Source organism: Oncorhynchus keta, chromosome 35, assembly GCF_023373465.1.
Source record: "Oncorhynchus keta strain PuntledgeMale-10-30-2019 chromosome 35, Oket_V2, whole genome shotgun sequence".
Classification (NCBI taxonomy): Eukaryota; Metazoa; Chordata; class Actinopteri; order Salmoniformes; family Salmonidae; genus Oncorhynchus; species Oncorhynchus keta.
Window position 1 is genome coordinate 71,329,474 of NC_068455.1, and position 13,513 is coordinate 71,342,986.

Consider the following 13,513-nt stretch of genomic DNA (forward strand, 5'->3'; position numbering starts at 1 on the left):
ACCTGTGCTGGCTTGTCCATCTCTTTAGTCAGTATGTGTTTCACCTGTGCTGGCTTGTCCATCTCTTTAGTCAGTATGTGTTTCACCTGTGCTGGCTTGTCCATCTCTTTAGTCGGAAGGTGTTTCACCTGTGCTGGCTTGTCCATCTCTTTAGTCGGAAGGTGTTTCACCTGTGCTGGCTTGTCCATCTCTTTAGTCGGAAGGTGTTTCACCTGTGCTGGCTTGTCCATCTCTTTAGTCCGTATGTGTTTCACCTGTGCTGGCTTGTCCATCTCTTTAGTCGGTATGTGTTTCACCTGTGCTGGCTTGTTCATCTCTTTAGTCAGTATGTGTTTCACCTGTGCTGGCTTGTCCATCTCTTTAGTCAGTATGTGTTTCACCTGTGCTGGCTTGTCAATCTCTTTAGTCGGAAGGTGTTTCACCTGTGCTGGTTTGTTCATCTCTTTAGTCAGTATGTGTTTCACCTGTGCTGGCTTGTCCATCTCTTTAGTCAGTATGTGTTTCACCTGTGCTGGCTTGTCCATCTCTTTAGTCAGTATGTGTTTCACCTGTGCTGGCTTGTCCATCTCTTTAGTCAGTATGTGTTTCACCTGTGCTGGCTTGTCCATCTCTTTAGTCAGTATGTGTTTCACCTGTGCTGGCTTGTCCATCTCTTTAGTCGGAAGGTGTTTCACCTGTGCTGGCTTGTCCATCTCTTTAGTCGGAAGGTGTTTCACCTGTGCTGGCTTGTCCATCTCTTTAGTCAGTATGTGTTTCACCTGTGCTGGCTTGTCCATCTCTTTAGTCGGAAGGTGTTTCACCTGTGCTGGCTTGTCCATCTCTTTAGTCAGTATGTGTTTCACCTGTGCTGGCTTGTCCATCTCTTTAGTCAGTATGTGTTTCACCTGTGCAGGCTTGTCCATCTCTTTAGTCAGTATGTGTTTCACCTGTGCAGGCTTGTCCATCTCTTTAGTCAGTATGTGTTTCACCTGTGCAGGCTTGTCCATCTCTTTAGTCAGTATGTGTTTCACCTGTGCAGGCTTGTCCATCTCTTTAGTCAGTATGTGTTTCACCTGTGCAGGCTTGTCCATCTCTTTAGTCAGTATGTGTTTCACCTGTGCTGGCTTGTCAATCTCTTTAGTCGGAAGGTTTTCACCTGTGCAGGCTTGTCCATCTCTTTAGTCAGTATGTGTTTCACCTGTGCAGGCTTGTCCATCTCTTTAGTCAGTATGTGTTTCACCTGTGCAGGCTTGTCCATCTCTTTAGTCAGTATGTGTTTCACCTGTGCAGGCTTGTCCATCTCTTTAGTCAGTATGTGTTTCACCTGTGCAGGCTTGTCCATCTCTTTAGTCAGTATGTGTTTCACCTGTGCAGGCTTGTCCATCTCTTTAGTCAGTATGTGTTTCACCTGTGCTGGCTTGTCCATCTCTTTAGTCGGAAGGTGTTTCACCTGTGCTGGCTTGTCCATCTCTTTAGTCAGTATGTGTTTCACCTGTGCTGGCTTGTCCATCTCTTTAGTCAGTATGTGTTTCACCTGTGCTGGCTTGTCAATCTCTTTAGTCGGAAGGTGTTTCACCTGTGCTGGCTTGTCCATCTCTTTAGTCAGTATGTGTTTCACCTGTGCTGGCTTGTCCATCTCTGTAGTCGGAAGGTGTTTCACCTGTGCTGGCTTGTCCATCTCTTTAGTCGGAAGGTGTTTCACCTGTGCTGGCTTGTCCATCTCTTTAGTCAGTATGTGTTTCACCTGTGCTGGCTTGTCCATCTCTTTAGTCAGTATGTGTTTCACCTGTGCTGGCTTGTCCATCTCTTTAGTCGGAAGGTGTTTCACCTGTGCTGGCTTGTCCATCTCTTTAGTCGGAAGGTGTTTCACCTGTGCTGGCTTGTCCATCTCTTTAGTCGGAAGGTGTTTCACCTGTGCTGGCTTGTCCATCTCTTTAGTCAGTATGTGTTTCACCTGTGCTGGCTTGTCCATCTCTTTAGTCGGAAGGTGTTTCACCTGTGCTGGCTTGTCCATCTCTTTAGTCGGAAGGTGTTTCACCTGTGCTGGCTTGTCCATCTCTTTAGTCAGTATGTGTTTCACCTGTGCTGGCTTGTCCATCTCTTTAGTCGGAAGGTGTTTCACCTGTGCTGGCTTGTCCATCTCTTTAGTCGGAAGGTGTTTCACCTGTGCTGGCTTGTCCATCTCTTTAGTCAGTATGTGTTTCACCTGTGCAGGCTTGTCCATCTCTTTAGTCAGTATGTGTTTCACCTGTGCTGGCTTGTCCATCTCTTTAGTCAGTATGTGTTTCACCTGTGCAGGCTTGTCCATCTCTTTAGTCAGTATGTGTTTCACCTGTGCAGGCTTGTCCATCTCTTTAGTCAGTATGTGTTTCACCTGTGCAGGCTTGTCTATCTCTTTAGTCAGTATGTGTTTCACCTGTGCTGGCTTGTTGATCTCTTTAGTCAGTATGTGTTTCACCTGTGCTGGCTTGTCCATCTCTTTAGTCAGTATGTGTTTCACCTGTGCAGGCTTGTCTATCTCTTTAGTCAGTATGTGTTTCACCTGTGCAGGCTTGTTGATCTCTTTAGTCAGTATGTGTTTCACCTGTGCTGGCTTGTCCATCTCTTTAGTCAGTATGTGTTTCACCTGTGCTGGCTTGTCCATCTCTTTAGTCAGTATGTGTTTCACCTGTGCAGGCTTGTCTATCTCTTTAGTCAGTATGTGTTTCACCTGTGCTGGCTTGTCAATCTCTTTAGTCGGAAGGTTTTTCACCTGTGCAGGCTTGTCCATCTCTTTAGTCAGTATGTGTTTCACCTGTGCAGGCTTGTCCATCTCTTTAGTCAGTATGTGTTTCACCTGTGCAGGCTTGTCCATCTCTTTAGTCAGTATGTGTTTCACCTGTGCAGGCTTGTCCATCTCTTTAGTCAGTATGTGTTTCACCTGTGCTGGCTTGTCAATCTCTTTAGTCGGAAGGTTTTTCACCTGTGCTGGCTTGTCCATCTCTTTAGTCGGAAGGTGTTTCACCTGTGCTGGCTTGTCCATCTCTTTAGTCGGAAGGTGTTTCACCTGTGCTGGCTTGTCCATCTCTTTAGTCGGAAGGTGTTTCACCTGTGCTGGCTTGTCCATCTCTTTAGTCGGAAGGTGTTTCACCTGTGCTGGCTTGTCCATCTCTTTAGTCGGAAGGTGTTTGATAGTGGAATTTCTAAATTCCTATATGTTCTATACCCAAAATCAATTTCACACTCTCTCTCAGTCATTAATGAGGTGTAAGTTCATTAATTATGCATGAAGTAGATCGAGACCAGTCTTAAAAGCCAGGTAAGAGCGTTTAATTCCAGAGAGTACTAACCACATACACATATTTCCACAGGTTATAAATTGAAAATGACGTCAGCGTTTTCTAAACGTTCTATCTATATCACAAGTAGAGGGGCCCTCTAGCTCTCGAGCCTTCGCGTTATCAGCACGAAGTCAAGGCCAGTCAGTATAAATCAACATTCTAGACAGCCTGGAGATGGGCCGTTCCTACCACCTGGAGATTGTACAAATGTATGAACTAAGGAACAGACCTTCATTGTTACTAAACTCCTGACTACATTATATACAATTGGGAATGGGAGCAAGAGAGAAAATTCACATGTTCAGTACATTATAGCATTTGGACTAGTCAGTTCTGATTGGAATGTATACATAATTAGTCATTTCAACCATAATTTCCTCTAACAGTGTTTCACCTGTGCTGGCTTGTTCATCTCTTTAGTCGGAAGGTGTTTCACCTGTGCTGGCCCAGTGTTCCAGTTGTCTTGAGAGATGTGAAGGATTAACACCGTCAGTTGGCGCTCACTATTAGATATCCCTAAAAACAATCTTTTAGATGATCATCCCCGCTTCCCTTTTGTTCTGGTTGTTAGTGACTCTTTGTTAGTTCCTCCTTCTGTTTGAGTGAAATGTTTTGGTTTCTTGCTGGGGAACGTAACAGAAAGGGGGCTCGTCCGGGATTTTGTTTCCTGTGATAGTTGCTCTAATCTCAGACTATGAGGCTCTGCTGTGCTCAGATATTTGAGTGTTCAAAATACACTTTTGTGGTAGAGTTGCTGTCACTGACATCCACCCTAATGGGTTATAAGACTAGTGGAATCATTTTATAAGTTGCAAAATCACACAGGCTCATTGGAAGCATTTGTGGAAAACCCTACATGGGAGATAGATACATGTACGAAGGTGAATCTGCTCATCATCGCTAAGAATTATGACATCAAAGTGGCATCAGGCAATCCAAAAGCAGTAGTCAAAGTGCTGAGTGCTGGTGGAGGACTGATGATAAGGGTGCTACGGGTAGTGGGGTGAGTCCCGTAGATGTTCAACCGAGGGAGTTAGAACTAAAGGCAAAGTAGGAGTAACATAAATTAGAGCTTGAGCACAGGAAAAGATGAGATGAGAGCACAGCCAAAGAACGTTGAACATGCAGCCAAACAACAAGATCAAGAGAATGCGGCACTGATTAGAAATGGCTCACTTTGGCCTTCATTCACTGTTCATTTGACTGCCAATTTCATCAGATGCGTTTATTGTTCTATTTATGTGTGATACAATATTGTATTATTGGTTTGACATTATGCAGTTTACAAATATGAGTCTGGAAAGTTTTTAGTTTTTGGTACACATTTAAAAAATGTTTTGATTTTATAAGAACTACCACAGTGCAATGTCTGTTCTATATAAAGACAGATTGTTATATACATGTGATATTACAACATTATTTACATTAATTTGTTGTGGTATTAAAGTGCAAAAGAAGCCATGCTAATTGGTAAACTGGTACAAGCAACATATATCATTGTGCAGATTTATTGTAAACATGCGTCACTGAAGTAGAGCATTTAAAACATGTTGTTTCCTGATATTCTGATAGGTTGATTGATTTGAGAGCAGATTATTCCATTAATGAAGCTGAGGTTGGAGTTCACATCCTCCTGTATCAGTGACTCCATGCTTCGTTGGACAATCCTGTGTAGTGTTAATAATCATCCCACAACCGTTATTCAGGCTTCGCTCCCAAAGAGGAGACTGTCCGTTAAGAGATGCTTTTTCTTTCTGCTTTATTCCGTGGTCGATGAGAAACCTGTTCTTTGTCCAGTTCTATTTTTTTAAGAGTTGAGGATGTCCCACTAGATCTCAGAGTAAGTCCGTATCTCCGGTATGCTGATCCTAAGCTGTCAGGAAATATTTAAAACAGGTATTTGAGTATGGAATAGGTTTCTAAAGTGATCACTAGCTCCTCTGTGTGTCCTCAATCATGTAGTAATTTACTTGGAAAGAGCACACCCAGAAGGCTGAAACAATTCACGAGGGCCACCCATACCTATTACATACATATTTGACAGCATTATGATGAACATTCCATTCCCACCTCTGATTGGCTGCCAGGGTCACTCAATGTAAAATGCTGCCCTGACGAGGTGGCAGTAGTCTGTATGACTTGAATGGCGTCCCTATCAGCACCCCAGGAACTGTAGTCATGGCAGATGATCTCAGGCCTCCTGGACACCTTTTGAAGAAGAAATAGAAGACTTGACTGTCCATTGTCATTTTCAGAACATGGAATTTTTTTTAAATGTTGCCTTTAAACCGTTTAAGTAACATGCACTCGTCTCCCACACACACGGAGGGGTCGGAAACAAGGGTGAGCCATGGGTTATGTCAAGTGCCTTGCTCAAAGGCACCACAGCAGGAGATGGCATCTAGGATACCTAAAATAGATCCCCACCTGTGCCTGTGTTCCATGGTAGGGAGACGGCAGCCTTGTACTGGAGGATGACAGGGAATCTCCCTCTGCGTCGTACTGCAAGGCCACTCGGCCCCCATAAGGTGGGTTAGGCTCATTCTCTGTATAAAAGGGGACAAAAATGATATTTACAAACGGTCCACTGAAGATACTCATGTTTTAAAACATGCCAAGGTACTCTACAGATAAGAATATTTTAAAATAAATTTTCTGGAAGGGGTAGCATTAAGCCATACTTTTTAAAGTAAAATGAAATCAAAGTTTATGTGTTACGTCCACAGGAAAACAGCAGGTGCAAACAATACAGAGAAATGCTCACTGACAAGTTCTTCTTCAGGAATACAGTGTTCAATTTCAAACACTAAGAAATAGAGCATCCAGAATAGGATCATAAAAGATCACAGAATCAAAACTAGGTCAGATAAAAGTAAAATAATATAAGAATGGCATATTATAAATGTACCCCTTAAAACACAATTCGAGCAATACCCTATGACAGGTGAGGCAGAATAGGCTTTAGACAGTGTACCTGTTAGGACTGTGGTACTACTTGAACCAACCAAGTGTCCACCTATATTTGGCCTGTTGGGCCATTCAAAGTCTTCCTCCAGCCACTGGTTAACTTGTCCAGTATGGATATCTTTCACCCTGAAAGAAAGGGGGAGAGAAGAAACTCACTTTATGACCGTACATTGCTGATCATCGTGGTATGATCATTGTTTTGAGAAGAATTATTGGTTGGTGTCATTGATTGCTAATATATCATCATATCCAAATTCTAAACAAATGCATAGCTTTGTAATACATATTTTGTGTTTCACCTACAGGCTTGTTGTCTGTGCCAACATCTTACTCCTGTTGTTTTAGCTTTACAAATCTACACATTAGCTTCTCTCGTGACTAGATAGTGAAGGGTTCACTCGTGACTAGATGGTGAAGGCTTGTCTCGTGACTAGGTGGTGAAGGCTTGTCTCGTGACTAGATGGTGAAGGCTTGTCTCGTGACTAGGTGGTGAAGGCTTGTCTCGTGACTAGGTGGTGAAGGCTTGTCTCGTGACTAGATGGTGAAGGCTTGTCTCGTGACTAGGTGGTGAAGGCTTGTCTCGTGACTAGGTGGTGAAGGCTTGTCTCGTGACTAGATGGTGAAGGCTTGTCTCGTGACTAGGTGGTGAAGGCTTGTCTCGTGACTAGGTGGTGAAGGCTTGTGACTGAAGGCTTGTGACTAGGTGGTGAAGGCTTGTCTCGTGACTAGGTGGTGAAGGCTTGTCTCGTGACTAGATGGTGAAGGCTTGTCTCGTGACTAGATGGTGAAGGCTAGATGTGAAGGCTTGTCTTGTGACTGAAGGCTTCTCTCGTGACTAGTGGTGAAGGCTTGTCTCGTGACTAGGTGGTGAAGGCTTGTCTTGTGACTTGTCTCGTGACTAGATGGTGGTGACTAGGCTTGTCTCGTGACTAGATGGTGAAGGCTTGTCTCTTGTGACTAGATGGTGAAGGCTTGTCTCGTGACTAGGTGGTGAAGGCTTGTCTCGTGACTAGATGGTGAAGGCTTGTCTCTTGTGACTAGATGGTGAAGGCTTGTCTCGTGACTAGATGGTGAAGGCTTGTCTTGTGACTAGATGGTGAAGGCTTGTCTCGTGACTAGGTGGTGAAGGCTTGTCTCGTGACTAGATGGTGAAGGCTTCTCTCGTGACTTGGTGGTGAAGGCTTGTCTCGTGACTAGGTGGTGAAGGGATCTCTCATGAATAGATGGTGAAGGCTTGTCTCGTGACTAGGATGGTGAAGGCTAGGTTCTCTCGTGATTAGATGGTGAAGGCTTGTCTCGTGACTAGATGGTGAAGGCTTCTCTCGTGAATAGATGGTGAAGGCTTCTCTCGTGACTAGATGGTGAAGGCTTGTCTCGTGACTAGATGGTGAAGGCTTGTCTCGTGACTTGGTGGTGAAGGCTTGTCTCGTGACAAGGTGGTGAAGGGATCTCTCATGAATAGATGGTGAAGGCTTCTCTCATGACTAGATGGTGAATGCTTCACTTACTGCACGTAAACATTTATGTCACTCTTTATGTTGTCCCTGATATTTTTAGCTACTGTGTTGATGTGTAGTCAGTCTCACCTATGTAATTGTCGTCTATGCCAGGGCACATAGACCACCATGACCCCCGCGGCTGCTATCACCAGTCCTGCCAGGGTCAGTAGCGCGGCAAAGAGGTCCCTCTTCAGGATAGGACCGAAGCAATCAGAGTCTAGGTACCAGTTGTCCTGGTTACATCTGTGTGGATGGTGGATGGGACACAGAAGGATGGAGGGTTAAGTGGAGTCATTGTGCTGGTTTTATGTCGGCTCTATGTTGGCTAGTATGTTGGCTATATGTTGTATGTTGGCTATATGTTGTATGTTGGCGATATGTTGTATGTTGGCGATATGTTGTATGTGTTGTATGTTGGCTATATGTTGTATGTTGGCGATGTGTTGTATGTGTTGTATGTTGGCGATGTGTTGTATGTGTTGTATGTTGGCGATATGTTGTATGTGTTGTATGTTGGCTATATGTTGTATGTTGGCTATATGTTGTATGTTGGCGATGTGTTGTATATGTAGTATGTTGGCGATATGTTGTATGTGTTGTATGTTGGCGATGTGTTGTATATGTAGTATGTTGGCTATATTTAGTATGTTGGCTATATGTTGTATGTGTTGTATGTTGGGTATATGTTGTTAATGTTGTATGTTGTCTATGTGTTGTATATGTAGTATGTTGGCTATATTTAGTATGTTGGCTATATTTAGTATGTTGGCTATATGTTGTATGTTGGCTATATGTTGTATGTTAGCTATATGTTGTATGTTGGAGATATGTTGTATGTTGGCGATTTGTTGTATGTTGGCTATATGTTGTATGTGTTGTATGTTGGCTATGTTTTGTATATGTAGTATGTTGGCTATATTTAGTATGTTGGCTATATTTAGTATGTTGGCTATATTTAGTGTGTTGGCTATATGTTGTATGTTGGCTATATGTAGTATGTTGGCTATATTTAGTATGTTGGCTATATTTAGTGTGTTGGCTATATGTTGTATGTTGGCTATATGTTGTATGTTGGCTATATGTAGTATGTTGGCTATATTTAGTATGTTGGCTATATTTAGTGTGTTGGCTATATGTTGTATGTTGGCTATTTGTTGTATGTTGGCTATATGTAGTATGTTGGCTATATTTAGTATGTTGGCTATATTTAGTGTGTTGGCTATATGTTGTATGTGTGCTATATGTTGGCTAGTATGTTGGCGATATGTTGTATGTTGTATGTGTTGTATGTTGACGATATGTTGTATGTGTTGTATGTTGGCTATATGTTGTATATGTAGTATGTTGGCTATATTTAGTGTGTTAGCTATATGTTGTATGTTGGCTGTATGTTGTATGTTGTCTATATGTTGTATGTTGGCTATATGTTGTATGTTGGCTATATTTAGTATGTTGGCTATATTTAGTGTGTTGGCTATATGTTGTATGTGTGCTATATGTTGGCTAGTATGTTGGCGATATGTTGTATGTTGTATGTGTTGTATGTTGACGATATGTTGTATGTTGGCTATATGTTGTATATGTAGTATGTTGGCTATATTTAGTGTGTTGGCTATATGTTGTATGTTGGCTATATGTTGTATGTTGTCTATATGTTGTATGTTGGCTATATGTTGTGTGTTGGCTATATTTAGCGTATTGGTTATATGTTGTATGTTGTAAGTCGCTCTGGATAAGAGCGTCTGCTAAATGACTTAAATGTAAATGTAAATGTAAATATGTTGTATGTTGGCTATATGTTGTATGTTGGTTATATGTTGTATGTTGGATATATGTTGTATGTTGTCTATATGTTGTATGTTGGCTATATGTTGTATGTTGGCTATATGTGGATAAGAGCGTCTGCTAAATGACTTAAATGTAAAATGTAAATGTTGTATGTTGGCTATATGTTGTATGTTGGCTATATGTTGTGTGTTGGCTATATTTAGCGTATTGGTTATATGTTGTATGTTGTCTATATGTTGTATGTTGTCTATATGTTGTATGTTGTCTATATGTTGTATGTTGGCTATATGTTGTATGTTGGCTATATGTTATATGTTGGCTTTTTGTTATGTGTTGGCTATATGTTGTATGTTGGCTATATGTTGTATGTTGTCTATATGTTGTATGTTGTATGTTGTCTATATGTTGTATGTTGTCTATATGTTGTGTGTTGTCTATATGTTGTATGTTGTCTATATGTTGTATGTTGTCTATATGTTGTATATATGTTGTATGTTGTCTATATGTTGTATATATGTTGTATGTTGTCTATATGTTGTATGTTGGCTATATGTTGTATGTTGGCTATATGTTATATGTTGGCTATATGTTATATGTTGGCTTTTTGTTATGTGTTGGCTATATGTTGTATGTTGTCTATATGTTGTATGTTGTCTATATGTTGTATGTTGTATGTTGTCTATATGTTGTATGTTGTCTATATGTTGTGTGTTGTCTATATGTTGTATGTTGTCTATATGTTGTATGTTGTCTATATGTTGTATATATGTTGTATGTTGTCTATATGTTGTATGTTGTATGTTGTATGTTGTCTATATGTTGTATGTTGTCTATATGTTGTATGTTGTCTATATGTTGTATGTTGTCTATATGTTGTCTATATGTTGTATGTTGTCTATATATTGTATGTTGTCTATATGTTGTATGTTGTCTATATGTTGTATGTTGTCTATATGTTGTATGTTGTCTATATGTTGTATGTTGTCTATATGTTGTATATATGTTGTATGTTGTCTATATGTTGTATACATGTTGTATGTTGTCTATATGTTGTATATATGTTGTATGTTGTATATATGTTGTATATATGTTGTATATATGTTGTATGTTGTATGTTGTCTATATGTTGTATGTTGTCTATATGTTGTATGTTGTCTATATGTTGTATGTTGTCTATATGTTGTCTATATGTTGTATGTTGTCTATATGTTGTATGTTGTCTATATGTTGTCTATATGTTGTATGTTGTCTATATGTTGTATGTTGTCTATATGTTGTATGTTGTCTTTATGTTGTCTATATGTTGTATGTTGTCTTTATGTTGTCTATATGTTGTATGTTGTCTATATGTTGTATGTTGTCTATATGTTGTATGTTATAACAAGTCATAAGAGGTAATACTCTTACCTGCAGACCGGACCGTCCCTTGACATACTACAGGTGCCGGTGTTGCAGTTCTTTTCCCTGTTGTGTCCGGGGGCACAGGGAGAGACACAGACCAGTCGCCCATCTATTTGTGCTGCATGGTAGTATATCCTCAAGTCCTTATCTAGTTTGGCCGTGTCGCATACCGCTACACAAAGACGATGGTAAGTTAAAAACAATATTAAGTTCAAAGTCCAAAAGTATGTTAAGTTAAAAGTCAATGCAGGAGATGAATTGGAATTTTTCAAAGGTTTGAACAAACCTACTCATTCAAGGGTCTTTCTTTATTTGTACTATTTTCTACATTGATAAATAATAGTGACGACATCAAAACGATGAAATAACACATATGGAATAATGTAGTAACCAAAAAGTGTTAAACAATTCAAAACATGTTATTATTTTAAATTCTTGAAAGTAGCCAACTTTTGCCTTGGTGACAGTTTTGCACACTCTTGGTGTTCTGAATTACAGTAACGACCCCAACCCTGGTAGGAACAGCTTTACAGTATAACCTCATTCACTAAAATGTGTTGAAAGGATATCCATAGATACCCTGGTGTGGACTCACAAATATAGGCTTTAGTGTACTTACATTCTTTATCAAATGTGGAATTTTTTACTATGACATCTCCAATTATGTCCACCCCAATACAGCCTACTTGGCCTGTGAATAAAACAGAAAGGTTTGTTATACAAAACAAATGATTTGACACGTGATTTGTCAATAATACCCTCTTTTAATAACGCAGTATAATTTTTTTGTCAATATAAAGTTTACGAGTGGTAATTCTCCTTACTTTTCTTTAATTTCATACACATTGGTCAGCTAACCCAGGGATAATATGTGATTTTAACAACGTTGGGTGTGATCGTTAATTCAAATCATGAATGCCAGAGTACGCTCTCGGGGTGTTCCGAAATTCAGAACATTGACAGATTGTCCATTCATAAATTCAGAGTGTTTCGCTCTGGCCTACTTAACCGGTTTCTAATATCGTAAGTGTCTGTAGTCTGACTAGCTATACTCGGCCTTGTCTCAGGATGGTAAGTTGGTGGTTGAAGATATCCCTCTAGTGTTGTGGGGGCTGTGCTTTGGCAAATTGGGTGGGGTTATATCCTGTTTGGCCATGTCCAGGGGTATCATAGGATGGGGCCACAGTGTCTCCTGACCCCTCCTGTCTCAGCCTCCAGTATTTATGCTGCAGTAGTTTATGTGTCGGGGGGCTAGGGTCAGTCTGTTATATTTTGAGTACTTCTCCTGTCTTATCCGGTGTCCTGTGTGAATTTAAGTATGCTCTCTCAATTTTTTTCTTTCTTTCTTTCTCTCTCGGCGGAGGAGGACCTGAGCCCTCGGACCATGCCTCAGGACTACCTGGCATGATGACTCCTTCCTGTCCCCAGTCCACCCGGCCCTGCTGCTGATCCAGTTTCAACTGTTCTACCTGCGGCTATGGAACCCTGACCTGTTCACCGGACATGCTACCTGTCCCAGACCTGCTGTTTTCAACTCTCTAGAGACAGCAAGAGCGGTAGAGATACTCTCAATGATCGGCTACGAAAAGCCAGCTGACACTTACTCCTGAGATGCTGACTTGTTGCACCCTCAACAACTACTGTGATTATTATTATTTGACCATGCTGATCATTTATGAACATTTGAACATTTTGGCCATGTTCTGTTATAATCTCCACCCGGCACAGCCAGAAGAGGACTAGCCACCCCTCATAGGCTGGTTCCTCTCTAGGTTTCTTCTGAGGTTTTGGCCTTTCTAGGGTGGCTTTTTCCAAGCCACCCTGCTTCTACACCGGCAAGCTTGCTGTTTTGAGTTTTAGGCTGGGTTTCTGTACAGCACTTTGAGATATCAGCTGATGTAAAAAGGGCTATATAAATAAATTTGATTGGATTTTGATTTGATTTTATTTGTAGTCAGTTACTGACCTGTGGTGCAGTTTTTGGCCGCATTGAGAATGTCCTTGATTTGTTTTTCTGACTCAGCAATCTCATTACTTAGGTTCTTCCCATTCTCTATGCGCAGTAGAACCACATGCTCCACCACTACACTGCCATTCCTGAAAGAGAACGAAGAGATTCCAAAAAAAGGTTCCACATTTTAAATAGACGTTTTAAAAAGAGGTTCAACTAACCTTTTAAAGTAAGTGTTTAATGTACATGCATACTGCCTCTTTGTTGCGACGTTTCCTCAAATGTTCACATACCTGAGTCCTATTATTACTATGCCGATAAAATTGTTAATAGTGCGGTTGTACAGTAAGGTCATCTGGAAAACATAAGTCGTTATAGCTCAGTTAGTTACTATTAATGAGCTCATTAAGATTATACATGTATCATTAAAAAAGAGTATGTAAATTAGGCACTTACATCGTTGGTGAAATTTTTTGTGAAATCTTGGTATTCCTGTGTTGACGGGTGACTGTATTCTTCTTTAAATGTTTTGTTGAGTCTAACAGTGACATCTGTTGACACTTCAATAGTGTCTGTAGTTCATTGACATGAATAGGACGATAAGGAAC

The 13,513-nt window shown here is 40.7% G+C and overlaps 1 protein-coding gene across 10 annotated transcripts in view; it reads right to left on the minus strand.

Annotated features, from left to right (window-relative positions):
* Positions 1 to 3,278: 3,278 nt before the first annotated feature.
* The window catches only part of LOC118380649 (mucin-2-like), a 56,158-nt gene continuing 45,923 nt past the window's right edge, over positions 3,279 to 13,513 (minus strand). The window contains exons 2-11 of one of the 10 annotated variants that reach the window (XM_052497570.1): positions 13,362 to 13,477; positions 13,199 to 13,260; positions 12,921 to 13,051; positions 11,574 to 11,645; positions 10,961 to 11,126; positions 7,853 to 8,008; positions 6,274 to 6,392; positions 5,727 to 5,845; positions 5,370 to 5,507; positions 3,279 to 5,172 (exon numbers count right to left, since the gene is read on the minus strand). In XM_052497570.1, the coding sequence (XP_052353530.1) occupies positions 5,128 to 5,172; positions 5,370 to 5,507; positions 5,727 to 5,845; positions 6,274 to 6,392; positions 7,853 to 8,008; positions 10,961 to 11,126; positions 11,574 to 11,645; positions 12,921 to 13,051; positions 13,199 to 13,260; positions 13,362 to 13,477 (1,124 nt within the window). In that variant the 3' untranslated portion in view covers positions 3,279 to 5,127. The remainder of the gene's footprint in view (positions 5,173 to 5,369; positions 5,508 to 5,726; positions 5,846 to 6,273; positions 6,393 to 7,852; positions 8,009 to 10,960; positions 11,127 to 11,573; positions 11,646 to 12,920; positions 13,052 to 13,198; positions 13,261 to 13,361; positions 13,478 to 13,513) is intronic. The other 9 variants (XM_052497580.1, XM_052497579.1, XM_052497574.1 and 6 more) reach the window with 9 other exon arrangements.